This window comes from Clytia hemisphaerica, unplaced genomic scaffold (genome assembly GCF_902728285.1).
Source record: "Clytia hemisphaerica strain Z4C2 unplaced genomic scaffold, Clytia hemisphaerica genome assembly, whole genome shotgun sequence".
NCBI lineage: Eukaryota > Metazoa > Cnidaria > Hydrozoa > Leptothecata > Clytiidae > Clytia > Clytia hemisphaerica.
In genome coordinates, this window is record NW_027104275.1 from 420,020 (window position 1) to 433,202 (window position 13,183).

Genomic DNA, 13,183 nt, shown 5'->3' on the forward strand with positions numbered 1-13,183 from the left:
AATTTCTGAAATTTCATTAAAAACTTAGCTTGGGGTGAATCATAAGCATGATTCTTAAGCATATAATAAGTATAAACTATGCCTGGATGTTTTGAGAACTTAAGCATACACGAGCCTGACCAAGGGGCATACACTACACTACTACATACACTTGCTTATGAAAAAAACACATGTAGCTACTAGTAGTAGTACTATTATTATACGTCATCCGCGTTTTTTTACGCATGAAAAATCCCTGTTCTTAGTGAGGTGCTCGCTAGACGATCCTATCGTCTACTAGCCAGTGCCTTCCCACAAACCAAATTTTTTCGTTAAGTCGCGATAAAAAAGCGGTTTTCGTCTAACAGGCTAATCGTCTTTCGACACAAGATCACTAAAAAAGGGAATAGTTTAGAAGAGACGTGATAAATTCGGGTGGAGTAAGCAGTGGTGGAGATGTTTACAGTGTTCCAAAACTCTACCGCCACTTTTTTCCTGTAAACCACCCTGACGCCCGAACCTTTAAACGGACGATAGCATCGTCTAGGTGCTCGCTAGCCTTTCACGCCCTTACTTACTTACTACGCCCGTACTCATGACAGTCAGAAACTATTTCAAATTTAGGTTATACAATACATGAAGAGCCGCAATTTAGGATTGGGCTAGATTAAGCCAGAATTTACATTAAGATAAGAGCAGCCCACGGCATCTGTTCTTTTCTTGCCAGATTCGTGGAACTTATCTGATCTTGAATGAAAAACTTTAGGGCCTTCAGCTTCAGATAGGGCCAGGGAGCACTCAAGGTACAATATTGTAACGTCGCACCACAAGAATAATAACTCGAGTATTTTTGAGCTTTTAACTTTTATTAGTGTTTTTTAACTCGGTTGTTTTGGTGCCATCAACTTTCCAGTTATACCTTACATCTCATAGTGCCATTTGAACTAGCAATTTTCTTAAAAAACCTAGAAAAAGGGACCGTGGCACTTTAATGCACTTAAAGGGTTAAGGGTCCTTTTTCTAAGCTTCCCAAAGTGTAAACGTAAAAGGGCCGAAATGAGCAAAAATGAGTTAAAGTGCACACAAGGGTGTAATGTACAGTATATGGCCCCCAAAACGGAGACGGCCCCCAAAACGGAGGTTTTCATTAAAATGAAGATTCTGACTTGTAGATTTATCAGAATTAAACGATTTTTGTTTATTTTGAAAGAATGATGATTATACTTAAAAATGAGCATGTTTTTGCTGGTTTAAGACAGATTCAAAATAACATATTTGCGTCTAAAGGAAATATTTTAACACCGAAATTAGATAAAAATTGCATAAAACTCACTCTAGCTCCTTGGATATTGAAAATAAGTTATGAAAACGGGGTAGTTTTGTAGTATAACAAAAAATTAACATTATATATAAAATATTTCGCTGAATCAGCAAAAACGACAAATTCTGTCGTTTTTTTGCAAAATATAGGAGAAAAATATCTTTAAAGGGCTACATACACTACACAATATATTGTCAGGCAATATATTGATGATATATTGCTGAATGTCGACAATATATTGAAAAGGTGTCCGCAATATATTGTCAGCTTGATTTGCAATATTCCAACAATAAAGGGGGATTGTTTACGGAAAGAAAATTCCTTTTTATAATAGAGTACCAGTTGTTTACTTCGTACATTACGGTCCGCAAACCATATTGTCGAATATTGTTCGTCAATATATTGTGTAGTCTAAGTAGCCCTTAAAGCTTAATATTTTCAGTTTCAGTTAAGCTTTTCCTCTAAAATTTCCACAGCTTATTTCATACATGAATTGAACTATTTTCAAAAGAGATTTGTTTTCAAAAACTTGATTAACACGTTGTTAAATCAAAATTGTCATTTTGAAAATTTCTAAATTTTCAGTTTGGACTTTGCAATATCGAAAATCTTGAAATATTTCATAACAATCATAACTTTTACATCCATCGGGTCGTAAATTTAAGGGAAAACACAAATATGTTCATAGTTTTTCCCCATTTTACCACTTGGCTTAATAATTCGATTTTAACTACACCTCCGTTTTGGGGCCCCCAAACCTGCATTTTGACAACCAGGGGTATACTGTAAAAATTTTATCAAATAAATTTATGCCCAAAACCCTCTAAATCATATTTCAAAACTATAGTCAAAATTTTGTATTCATATCTTAAAGATATCTCGAGAAATTGCTAAAATTTCAAACCTCCGTTTTGGGGGCCATTAGAAAAAAGCTACCTATCTTTAAGCGATTGAAAAATATTGTTGAAATTGAAAATTTTTAAAAAGAACTTCCAGGAAATAAAGTAGAGATGTTAAAGGTTTTCATGCAGCAAAAATTTTTGTAAAATCTCTTTTCCTCTAGATTTGAGAGAAATTTCAAATTTGATCGCCGTTTTGGGGGCCACATACTGTATGTAAAATTTGGAAAAGCTAACCATATTTTTTTCGTTAAAATTATCAACAATTTTCATGAAAATGCACCATAAAAGCAGAGGGTCGATTTTAGTCCAAATTTACTTAAATTGGCTAAATTTTCTTTGCACTGTAACTGTGAGAGTCAGATTTCAAAGACCTAATTTTGGGTCACACGTGCAAAAGTTTTTTAATTAAGTGACCCCCCCCCACCCCCAGACAGCATCTGCAATCTGTTTAATTAGGTTCAAATTCCTGGATTCTGTAAACAGGGGACATTCCAGGTCTGCATTCCAGATATCTTTGATGTTTTTGAAGAGTTTGTAAAATAGCTGGCTCCTGGAGTTTACAACCAAATTCCCTCTCCTGGAAATAAAAACAAACTAATCCTGAAACAACAGTACTAAAAGAAACCAAAGCTGACGATTTTCTTCGGAAATAAAAATATGGTAGAAAAAACTTGTTTGCTTGGAACGGACTCTGTTCAAATATAGTTTAATCCTTCTTTTCTCTTTTAAGTTTCCACCAAATGCTTACCCAGGGTACTAAATGTGAGCTATTAAAAAAGTGTGAAGCTTTTAAAACGCTACAAAACTTTGTAATTACAGTTGACGCTTTTTAAATCGGCGTTCTGCTGTTCGATGCCCTCCGTTATTTGATAATATTGAAAGTCACTGTCAGCAAGAAACTCTCGTAAACTACGCTTTTTTATTACATATTACATCAAGTCCGATGATTGTCACATACTACGGTGAGATCCCCTCCCCATACCCGGAAAATTGGCTGAAAAATAGTTAATAGTTTCATCTCCATTGGAAACTGCACTGAATCTTCAAACTCCATAATCCAGATCTTTCAAAAGAGGTTTACTTGTAATTATATTTTTTACCGCAAGAGCAATGTTTACGGACTGTCAATTATTTTAGAACATACTTTTAAAGATGTCACCAGCGGCCTTCAGATTGTTGTTATGGATATCAAAGGTGGTCAATATTAAACCCGAACAAGTTCTTTTTTGTGAGTGCTGCTAGTAGAATCTCAATCATCTTGATTCTATTTTGAACCAGAAGAAAGCTAAATTGATCACAGGATAAATAATAAAAATAAAGAATTCCAGATATTTAGTTCAGTTTATCTACAAAAATACATGCATCTTGTTCATATATAATCACCTATAACAACTGTAAAGTTGTAAAATATGATGTATAAATTCATTCTAGGTAAATTCAAGTATTGAAAACTTAACAAATTCGCTTGATCCAAGAGATCCCAAAGAATCTAAGTTAAACATGTAAAGTGATAACTATAAGAAAAAAAATAGCAAACTTAATCAAGAAAATAAGTAAGCACATTTTGGTCAAAGTCAATAGTATCTGAAACTTGATGTACTGCTACTAGTGAAAAGCTCAATTCATACGATGAATGTTTCTTTCTTTCCCGTACAAAGTAATCTTGTAGAAGATAAATATATTTTGACGTAAATCCATAACTTGTGTGCCTCAAAAATAATGCTTACCATTCCATAAGAAATGCTGATTCTTATCTTGTTGTTAAATCAAAATTGTCATTTTGAAAATTTCTAAATTTTCAGTTTGGACTTATTGCAATAACGAAAATCTAGAAATATTTTATAAAAATCAATAATTTTACATCTATCGGGTCGAAAATTTGAGGGAAAACACAAATATGTTCATGGTTTCTCCCCCTATTACCACTGGGCATAATAATTTGATTTTAACTACACCTACGTTTTGGGGGCCCCAAACCTCCGTTTTGACAACCAGGGGTATACTGTAAACATTTTATCAAACAAATTTATGCCCAAAACCCTCTAAATCACATTTCAAAACTATGGTCAAAATTTTGTATTCATATCTTAAAGATATCTCGAGAAATCGCTAAAATTGTAAACCTCCGTTTTGGGGGCCATTGGAAAAAAGCTACCTATCTTTAAGCGATTGAAAAATATTGTTGAAATTGAAAATTTTGAAAAATAACTTCTGGGAAATAAAGTAGAGATGTTAAAGTTTTTCATGCAGCAAAAATTTTTGTAAAACGTCTTTTCCTCTAGATTTGAGAGAAATTTTAAATTTGATCGACGTTTTGGGGGCCACATACTGTATATTGTTTGCTGCTAAATAATCTTGCTCTTGAAGAGATTCCGATCTCAAAGCAAGTCTTTTATCAAATTAAAACATGTCATTGATACTAAAGTTTGCTTGATTGAAAACCTTGTCAGTGTAATTCCTAAGCATATAACAATATATCTTACAAAAAATAATTATCTATAGAAAATAATATTTAGGATTTCAAAAACGAAAATAAATATCAAAATCTTATCGGCGATCCAAAAAATATCTGCAAACTGATTGGTTAAAAAGAGTACAATATATCTTGTATTTTACATGTAAAATATAAATTGACAAAAAGATGTTGTTGCATTGTAGCGTTAGAAGCAATTTAACGTCACTTTGCTACAAAAGTGTCCTCCAACACAAAAAGTGCATTTTTTGGGTCACCGATAAACCAGTTATCAGACATTTGCTCGTACAATATGGAAATATTTCACTCGTTCCAGATTTTCCGTATATTTTCCTCGCCTAAAGGCTCGGAAAATATTGCAGGGCCCGCGCCACCGGGGGGGCCGGGGGGCCATGGCCCCCCCCACTTTTTTGCAAAGCAAAATAAAAAATTTCTCCTCACCTAATTATTATTTTTTTTTCTGTGTGCGTGCCAATAAAAACGTTAGAACCTTTCTAAAAGGGGATAGATGGACACTTAAATAAGTCTAATTATACTATTTTGTTTTAAACAAACAAACTTAACAGTTTTCTTTCAGAAAATCAAAACAAAAAGGAAGCTGTTTTAGCCAAATAAGACAGGTCAAAATTCGAAAATTTTCCGGCCCGTCGGCGCAAACCATGGTTGCGCCTCCTTACTCACTATACTTTTGTTGGCCCCCTCACTTTCAAAATCGTGGCGCAGGCCCTGTATTGTACGGAAAAATCTCGGAACTCGTAAAATATTTCTCATATTGTACTCACAAACTGTCCGATAACTATTACATAAACCTACCATCGAAGAAAAATTTCCTATTCTAGTGTGATTCCTACAAAAAATAAAAACTGCAAATTTTTACCCAAATATCAAAATAAATAATTCTTTATTTTTCTTTTCCCTATAATTATAAAAAATAGAACTTTGTCAAAATATTATCATATTTACATAAAAATAGTTACCAATTATCATGAACCATTTCGATTTATGTTTCATTGTAATATTTCGATACTCTCTTCCAGCTCTCTGATTTGCTCTGAAAAACAAAACAAAGTTTTCATAAGATCCATCTTTTTAAGAACACTCTTACTTGTATCACTAAACAGACCTAGTGAGATCCCCCCCTCTAAACTTAAAAATTTGTCAAAAATCTTCCCTGGTGAGAAAAAAATTCTATTCCTCGGAGGACAGCGCTAAGCTCCCGTTTTCCTCTGGGAAACACACAGAAATTTCAAAAATCGTCACTAGATTGTTGTGCTATAAATAAAACATTTTGAAATTTCCTTCAGTTAAAGGTAGTTTCTTTATTTTATGACACTGAGACAGAGGTGAACAATCGTAATCTACAAGCTAAGTCAAAAATTCAAACGAGTTAAACGGAGACAATGTAGCGCTCATATATCATTGCATTAGAAGAATCAGAAGAATATTGAAACAACGTTTGTGTCAACTGGAATTCAGCTGTAATGAATTTATGATATGTACTACGAAAATATGTAACTTTTACTATTGCAAATAATCAGCCCTTGCAAAAAATAAAATCACGTATTGTCAGAAAGAAGCAGGGGTTCATATCGTGAATATAATCATCAACTTCATATTTTCTCAAACCCAACCGAAAAAATTGATTTCAATATTTTCCCTTACCTTCTCTTAGATTTCCTATGGTGCTCATCTTGTTGCGAAAAATTTCTCGATCATTCTTCTCTACGCCAAGTGCATTCATCATGTAAAGAAATGACCTATCGAGACAAAAGACGATTAGATCAATATAGTGTTAAGAGGCATACCCTAGACCTGCTAGGTCCGCTACCCTGTGAAAAATCGTCTTTGGTAAGAAAACTACCCCGAAATTTCAACCCAATTGAACTCTAATTTCACAACGTTTTTGTGAATCTCCAATGAAATTTAGCAGGCTACTTCATTTTATTCTTATCAACCTCTTTAAAATTTTCACCGGGTTACTGAGAGAGACAGAGGTGTATTGGGCTTTTCCAGAAAAAAAGTTTTACCCCACTGTATGAGGATATTGATTTTTCGAATTATCGAACCTCCAGGATATCCTACTTTATTAGTAAACTTGTGAACTTGTGAACAAAAATCGTTAACCCCCTGGATATCCAATATCCTCAACAGGGGGGGGGGGTGCCACGGACTATTTCTGGAAAAGCCCATTCAGAGAACCTATCACGATTGTTTAAGTAAAACTATAAATGGTATTTAATCATATAAGGTACATCATTAAAAAAATTTTTACATGAACTCACGCTAGATGTGCAAAAGCAGAATTTTCTTCACCAATTTCAAAGTCATCTTTCTGTTGTTGGTCCCATGTATTCCAACCACTTAAAATGAAAAGTAAATAATATTTGAGTTAAATGACATAATTAACAGTAGATTCGTCTTGCAATTCGGTCGGGGTTGTGGACGGCAAAATATGAAATTTGTCGTTTTTTTTTGTCGTTCTTTTTGTCTATTTTTAGTGATGCAGAATTTTTCAGATAGATTTTATTAGGTCAAAAGTGTAAGGGTTAACGATTTATGGGATAATCATACCACGATGATTTTTACTTGGGGTAAAAGTTCCGATCTCAGCGAGCCAATTAAATCACTAATTGCCTGTTCATTTGAAATCGGCCTGTATTTTTTGCAATGTTAAATAGGCTTTTCCCCCAAATTGCCCAAAAGTCATACAATTGATAACACCAATACTATTTCACATTCTTTATGGGCCAAGCTGAAGGCACCTTAGCAGTAAATGCCTAAAACAATCTAAAGTGTTTATCAAAGAAGAAAATTTGGCTGAAAGAATAAACTTTATAAACTTTATTGAATTTAACAGTACGTCAAGAGAGGACAGCTAACTCTTGAAAAACAATAATCTAACAAAGAAAGTCACAATCTTTTACTTCTTTTGCTTCCACCCTCAAACTCTAAAAATATATCAAAACAAAAAAACAATAACAGGTTATTGGCCTGTATACCAAGCCGTCCTCCAACCGGCCTACAGACTCTACTTACGACATGGCTCCAATTCTCTTAGTTCGATCAGCGTGAATTGCCATCAAAAAGGCTGAATCCCAGAAACGAAGTGATTTCCTTGAAAAACAAAGATAGAAATTTTCAATTAACAAAAATATCACATCCTAAGGAATACATTTCTAGTTGATTTCTTACTCGACAAAATTGAATTAAGAATGATAATTTTTCCTGAGCAGTTTCAAGTCATAAAACATCAAAAGAATTAAAGTACATTCAACCAGCGGTCTAGTTTCAAAGTTTTCAAATAAGAACTTCCAACTGCTTAAACAAAACATGCTGCTTGTCAAAATAGAATTTAGTACCAAATTGGTTGATCTTTAAGATATTCGTATACAAATTGTTTTGAACTCTGGCCAGCAGTACGTCCTGTAATGAAAAGAAGAGAGATAGAGAAGTTTGGTTCGCAGACCTCTATACTTCCTATAAGAATCCTCTTCGCTAGAGTAACAGCCTAACGTATGAGGTATAAATAACGCACTTATTGTTAAAACACCTTTGACAACCTGAACCAAACGAGGATTCACGCTCCTATACGGACTCTTTCAAGTTTAGTTACTATGTATACGCCATCAGCTCTGTTTGTTGTGACCGTTAATTCAGGTCTTTGGCCCTGAAATCAGGTCTTCGACCGCTAAATCAGGTCTGCGTCCGCTGACGGAAAAAGAGTTTGCGGGACCCCCTTCAACTGGAAAGATTGGCCCAAATATCGTTCCCATCAATTCCCAGTAGAAAATTATACTCCGATTTTTCGTCCCCGATGAATATAGTCAAATAAAAACTGCAAAATATTGTGCTACTCTTTCCATTCCCACTGAATTTTCAGACTTGAAAACAATATAATTCAAATTCCAGTCATAAAAAAATGAGAATATCACAATCACTATCGAGTTTCAAGCCGTTATTTTTAACCCGACTGGCTGAATCCTACCGGGTCTGTGAGAAAAAGGGTGTGAAAAACCTGGACTTGAATAAGAATTTTCTTACCGATAGCGTTTGTGGAGGTGAAATTATAAGTGAAACACATATTCATCAGTGTGGTGGCTGGTGCAAAGTCATCTGCTACATTACATCTGAAGAAAGAACAGAGAGATGATCAGTAAAGGATCGATGAAATATTTCCCCGGTGTTGTATAAAAGCTGCAGTTTCTCGAACCTGGCCTGCAAAAGTCTTTTTATAATAATTGTGCGCCCTAATAACATACCACAGTGATTCTAAAAATAGACATCAAAGTTACTGTTTGTCCGAGTTTTAATTCCATCATCCTTTGCATTAATTGCTTTTGCAAGTCAATAACACTTATTCGAATCAAGATGAAAAGGATTGTGGGGTTTAATTTCGGTCAAATGTTAAAAGTAATAATTATGACGGTGTGCTGTTGAGGTACTACTACTATAATTTGTAGGTAGCGTAGTATTTTGTTTCTCAGTATTTATCACGTCACGGGAAACAACATTGTATCTTTTTAACCCACTTCGAGTAGTGCTACCATTATGATACCAAGTTACTAAAAACTTCAAAAAAAAATCTGATAACGTCGTTGTCAAGGCAAAACGGCAAATCTCAAAATACGTATCTTAGAAAAGTTTGAATTTTTCTATAACATAAACCTTTGAAAACGAGATTCGGCCGTGAGTCATGTGGAAAAATTTAATCTCTATAAGATGAAAGGGCCAATTTCATTGTCAAAGGTTCATCTTATAGAAAGATTCGTCCTTCTGCTTTGACAACGACTATAAGAAGAAGACAATAAGAGCCTATATAAACTTACTCAAATAGGCAAACAGCAAAATATTGCACCAATCGATAAAATGCAAATTCGGTTACTTCTTTTGATTTGACTCGTTGACCATCAACAAATTTAGCGAACCATGAACGTCCTTCTTGGTGTTGGACTAATAATCCAAACTTCGCTTTGTCTTCTTGTGTCGAATAACCACTGAAAAGTGAAAATATAAGTGCTGCATAAGATGAATGACAGATTTAGACGATACTTAATTGAACTTAACTAAAATTGAGTTAATTTGGTCTAGTTTTTAAAAAAGTACTTTTTTTCTCAAAAAGTGATGCTTGGGGGGCAAAGGGTAAAAACATAGGCCGGGTAGAGTAAAATTGATAGTAAACCAGTATGGGATAAAGCAACGAAGTTCTTAGTACTGAAAAGATTAACCAATTATTAGCGAGATACTAAGTTTAGAGCTAGTTTCTAGCCTCATAGAGAATAATTTTTCTTCGGTAATATGGAATTCTATAAACGCTTCCATCGTCCGTTAAAGAGATAGTAAACGCGGGAAAATATATTCTGAGTTTACAGTGGAGGTAGAGCTTGGAACAAACTGTAATATCTCTGTCATAATTGATTCAATAAGACAACTTTAACGTACTCTGCTTCGAAAATGTGACCAACAAACTCATTCATGAACTTTTTACACTCCATATCGAATTCTTCCGTCTCTGCATCATAGTTGATCTCGAAATCTGTAAAAGAAAGAAAAAATCAAAACGTAGCAAAAAAATATTGTGCAGTGTGATCTGCAGCTGTTCATCTCCTGCTTTGTAAACATAACAAAGTCATTACAATAATCGAATCAGAAAAAGGTACTTGTTTAATATATCCCAGGATATTATAAACCTCAAATTTTATACATAAACTACCAATTTATCATGAGTTTAGGATAAAAGTATCCAGCTTTAAGCTCAAAATGAAACCAAAAATAACCTTTTGATAACACACGACAAACGTAGTTGGCATAAAATCAAAATGGCTCTGGCTGTTTTAAATCTAAGAACTACCTATGACCATACTGAGAGGAGAGATTTTTCAGACAATATTACATCGGGAAATCGATTATCTTGATCCATACTATATTTGGTTTATTTGATTGTTTGGAGTCGAAACTGTTCACACAGTGCAATATCAAAATCCATACAAAAAAAACATAAAATCTATAGATACATCATATTTGGTATGGGTTACTTAGTTACTATGAGCTTTACCTTTGTCATATAATTCAATGAGCTCATCTGTTAGAGAATCTCTTTTACTTGCTGAATTTTTGATAGGTCGGTGAGACAGCTCATGCACAAACATCAACATCTTGTACTTTTTCTATATTTTGTATGTTAACCTGGAAATCCAACCTTTTTGTAAATTTATTTTTATCAAAAAACTTCTGGTTTACCACGACCAGGTTTTTTACTCAAAAGCCGGAAGACAGCACATATTTAGAAGTGTATTTCTCAGGTCTATTGACCTCTATGAAACAATCTTACATCGTTACAATTTATAGAACATGCATACTCTATCATCAGTTCGTAGATAAGAATCTGTCAACCCATTGTATAAACCCAGGCGGTAAACAGCAGTACAGCAAAAAATATCAAAATCAAAAAATAGATTAAAGCTTGGATATCCATTTTTTTTTTTTTGCAATATCTTGCAGACAGCAACAAAGTACATCAATGACGAGAATAAAAAAAAAGTTTGGATCCCAAAGAAAAGCTAACGGTATTTGAAAGAATTACCACAGACTACTTTACAATTGCATCAAGTATAAAATAATATCCTTTAATATTACATGATCAAAAGGTAAAGTTTTTGAACTTAAACTAAGAACTGTAAGAAAGTCAATGTCACTGAACTTTCCTAGCTAGCGTCAATACCTAATGGACATCAAATACCTATTTCGATAAAAAAACAAAACATAGCAAACATAAAGCAAACATAGAAACAATCACAGAATACTTTACAATTGTATCACATGAAAGATGCATATTACATAAGGAGTGAACTACAGTAGTACACATGGTACATGATACATATCAGTTAATACAACTTGCAAAACTATATAACTCATACTTTCAGAAGATAACATACTTTCAGAAGATAACAAACTTTCAGAAGATAACAAACTTGCAAAAATACACATAGTATTACTTTACATTTGACGACATGTTACCATCATTTTTAAGATATAAAATATAAGAAACCACATTCTACACGCTTGTATAGGTTTTGTAACCTATATCAAATGCAATCCAATTAAGCTGTGCTTGAAAAGCAATTATTTTCCAATTCCTTTTTCTTGTGATGATTAAACAAGGAAATGAGTGGAACAATTTTTTTCTTGCAAAACTTTATAGAAGCTACAATCAGTGACAAAATACTTGGCACAAAAGGGAAATTCACCGGGGTGTTTTGAAACCACAAGCGATTTGTAAGTGCTCTAAACTAGGTTCGAAGGGTAGATTTTTAACGCTAGACTTAAGACTGATGGATAGAACCCTAGGATGTGAGGATCCAAAAGTTCAAAAATGGTCCGGTAGGGCTTGAAATATAGCCTAGAAACCAATAAATCTCTCCCAGATCGAAATAATCGATGAAATCAAGTTGAAGGCCTAAAAATTGACATTCTCGCTCGAACTTCAATTTTCGAAAAAATGGTAAATTAGCCAAAAGTGCCAATATATTATGGCACTGATTGTAGATGCAGAAAATTATGATAACTGAGACTCCACATTAGTGAAGTAAGCCACAGGCCTGTGATTTAAAAACAAACATTATTATTGATAATCATTCAAATTATACAAATTAAATCATTATAATTGTTTGAATTCTCCTGAGTAAAACAGTAAAAGAGTAATCTCAGTCTGAAGTTCCTTCTTGATAAGCAAATAACATTCACAGCAATTCTAATCAAATTGAAGATAAAAGAACTTTAGAAATCTGAATTTTTTTTTATTTCTCCATATTATTTTCGACGAGTTATGAGATCACAGTGAAAAAAACCTTCTAATTAACAATTATAATTTAAATTCGAAATAAATTCTTCTTACCTTTCAAATTTATTGCTTGTCCTTGAGATGACGGTCTGATTCCAACTGTTGCCATTTTATTAGTTTTTTAAAGAAGCTAAAAATTAAATTAATGAAAAATTGCCATTAAATGAAAATTATACATGAAGGGAGTTTCGATATTCTATTAACCAGTCCAATTACAATACCAGGAAAAGATAAGAAGACACAAGTTATTTAGAGTTATTTAGTATTTAAGAGTATTTTTAATGAGAAAATCAAATTATCTAATTTTGACAAACCTGAACATTCCTGCATAATAAATAGCCAGCATAATCTTTAATTCCTAGGCCTCAGCATATTATATTATATATATTTGAGAGTCAAAAAAATAAGAAAGCAGAAAAACTCACTAAAATTTAATCCTACTGTTTACGTAAGATATCATGTTTAAGTCTCCCGATTTTTTCGCACCAAACATATAAGTTTTAACCAAGCTATTCAAAATGACATAGGAAAACTATTGCACCATTTACTTTTTGACTACAAAAAATTAGCAGCAAAAACATTTACATAATCTTACTGCAACATGATAGCCTGATAGTAGATTAATTTATATATACAAGCTTCAATTCTTTTTTTTACTATTTTTGCTAAAA

The 13,183-nt window shown here is 33.3% G+C and overlaps 1 protein-coding gene across 2 annotated transcripts; it reads right to left on the reverse strand.

Moving 5' to 3' along the window:
• Positions 1–5,483: 5,483 nt before the first annotated feature.
• LOC136816836 (uncharacterized protein KIAA0513-like) lies at positions 5,484–12,650 on the reverse strand. Of its 2 annotated transcripts, none has more exons than XM_067073165.1 (9): positions 12,567–12,650; positions 10,115–10,208; positions 9,502–9,669; positions 8,717–8,802; positions 8,035–8,098; positions 7,712–7,789; positions 6,958–7,035; positions 6,338–6,432; positions 5,484–5,726 (listed from the first exon to the last, which is right to left on the reverse strand). In XM_067073165.1, exons 1-9 carry the CDS (start codon positions 12,619–12,621, stop codon positions 5,683–5,685), a joined length of 762 nt encoding a protein of 253 aa, XP_066929266.1. In that variant the 5' UTR covers positions 12,622–12,650; the 3' UTR covers positions 5,484–5,682. The 2 variants fall into 2 exon arrangements, with proteins under 2 accessions (XP_066929266.1, XP_066929265.1); XM_067073164.1 differs by lacking the exon at positions 12,567–12,650 and adding an exon at positions 10,728–10,863.
• Between the last annotated feature and the right edge of the window lie 533 nt (positions 12,651–13,183).

What these genes read in the sequence shown, in the direction of transcription:
- LOC136816836 (XM_067073164.1), bottom strand. Translation starts at nt 10,827, where the DNA reads ATGTTGATGTTTGTGCATGAGCTGTCTCACCGACCTATCAAAAATTCA. An exon ending in GGTCACATTTTCGAAGCAGA is followed by an intron (nt 9,670 to 10,114) that starts GTACGTTAAAGT and finishes TTCACTTTTCAG; the next exon opens with TGGTTATTCGACACAAGAAG. An exon ending in CACCTCCACAAACGCTATCG is followed by an intron (nt 8,099 to 8,716) that starts GTAAGAAAATTC and finishes TTTTCATTACAG; the next exon opens with GACGTACTGCTGGCCAGAGT.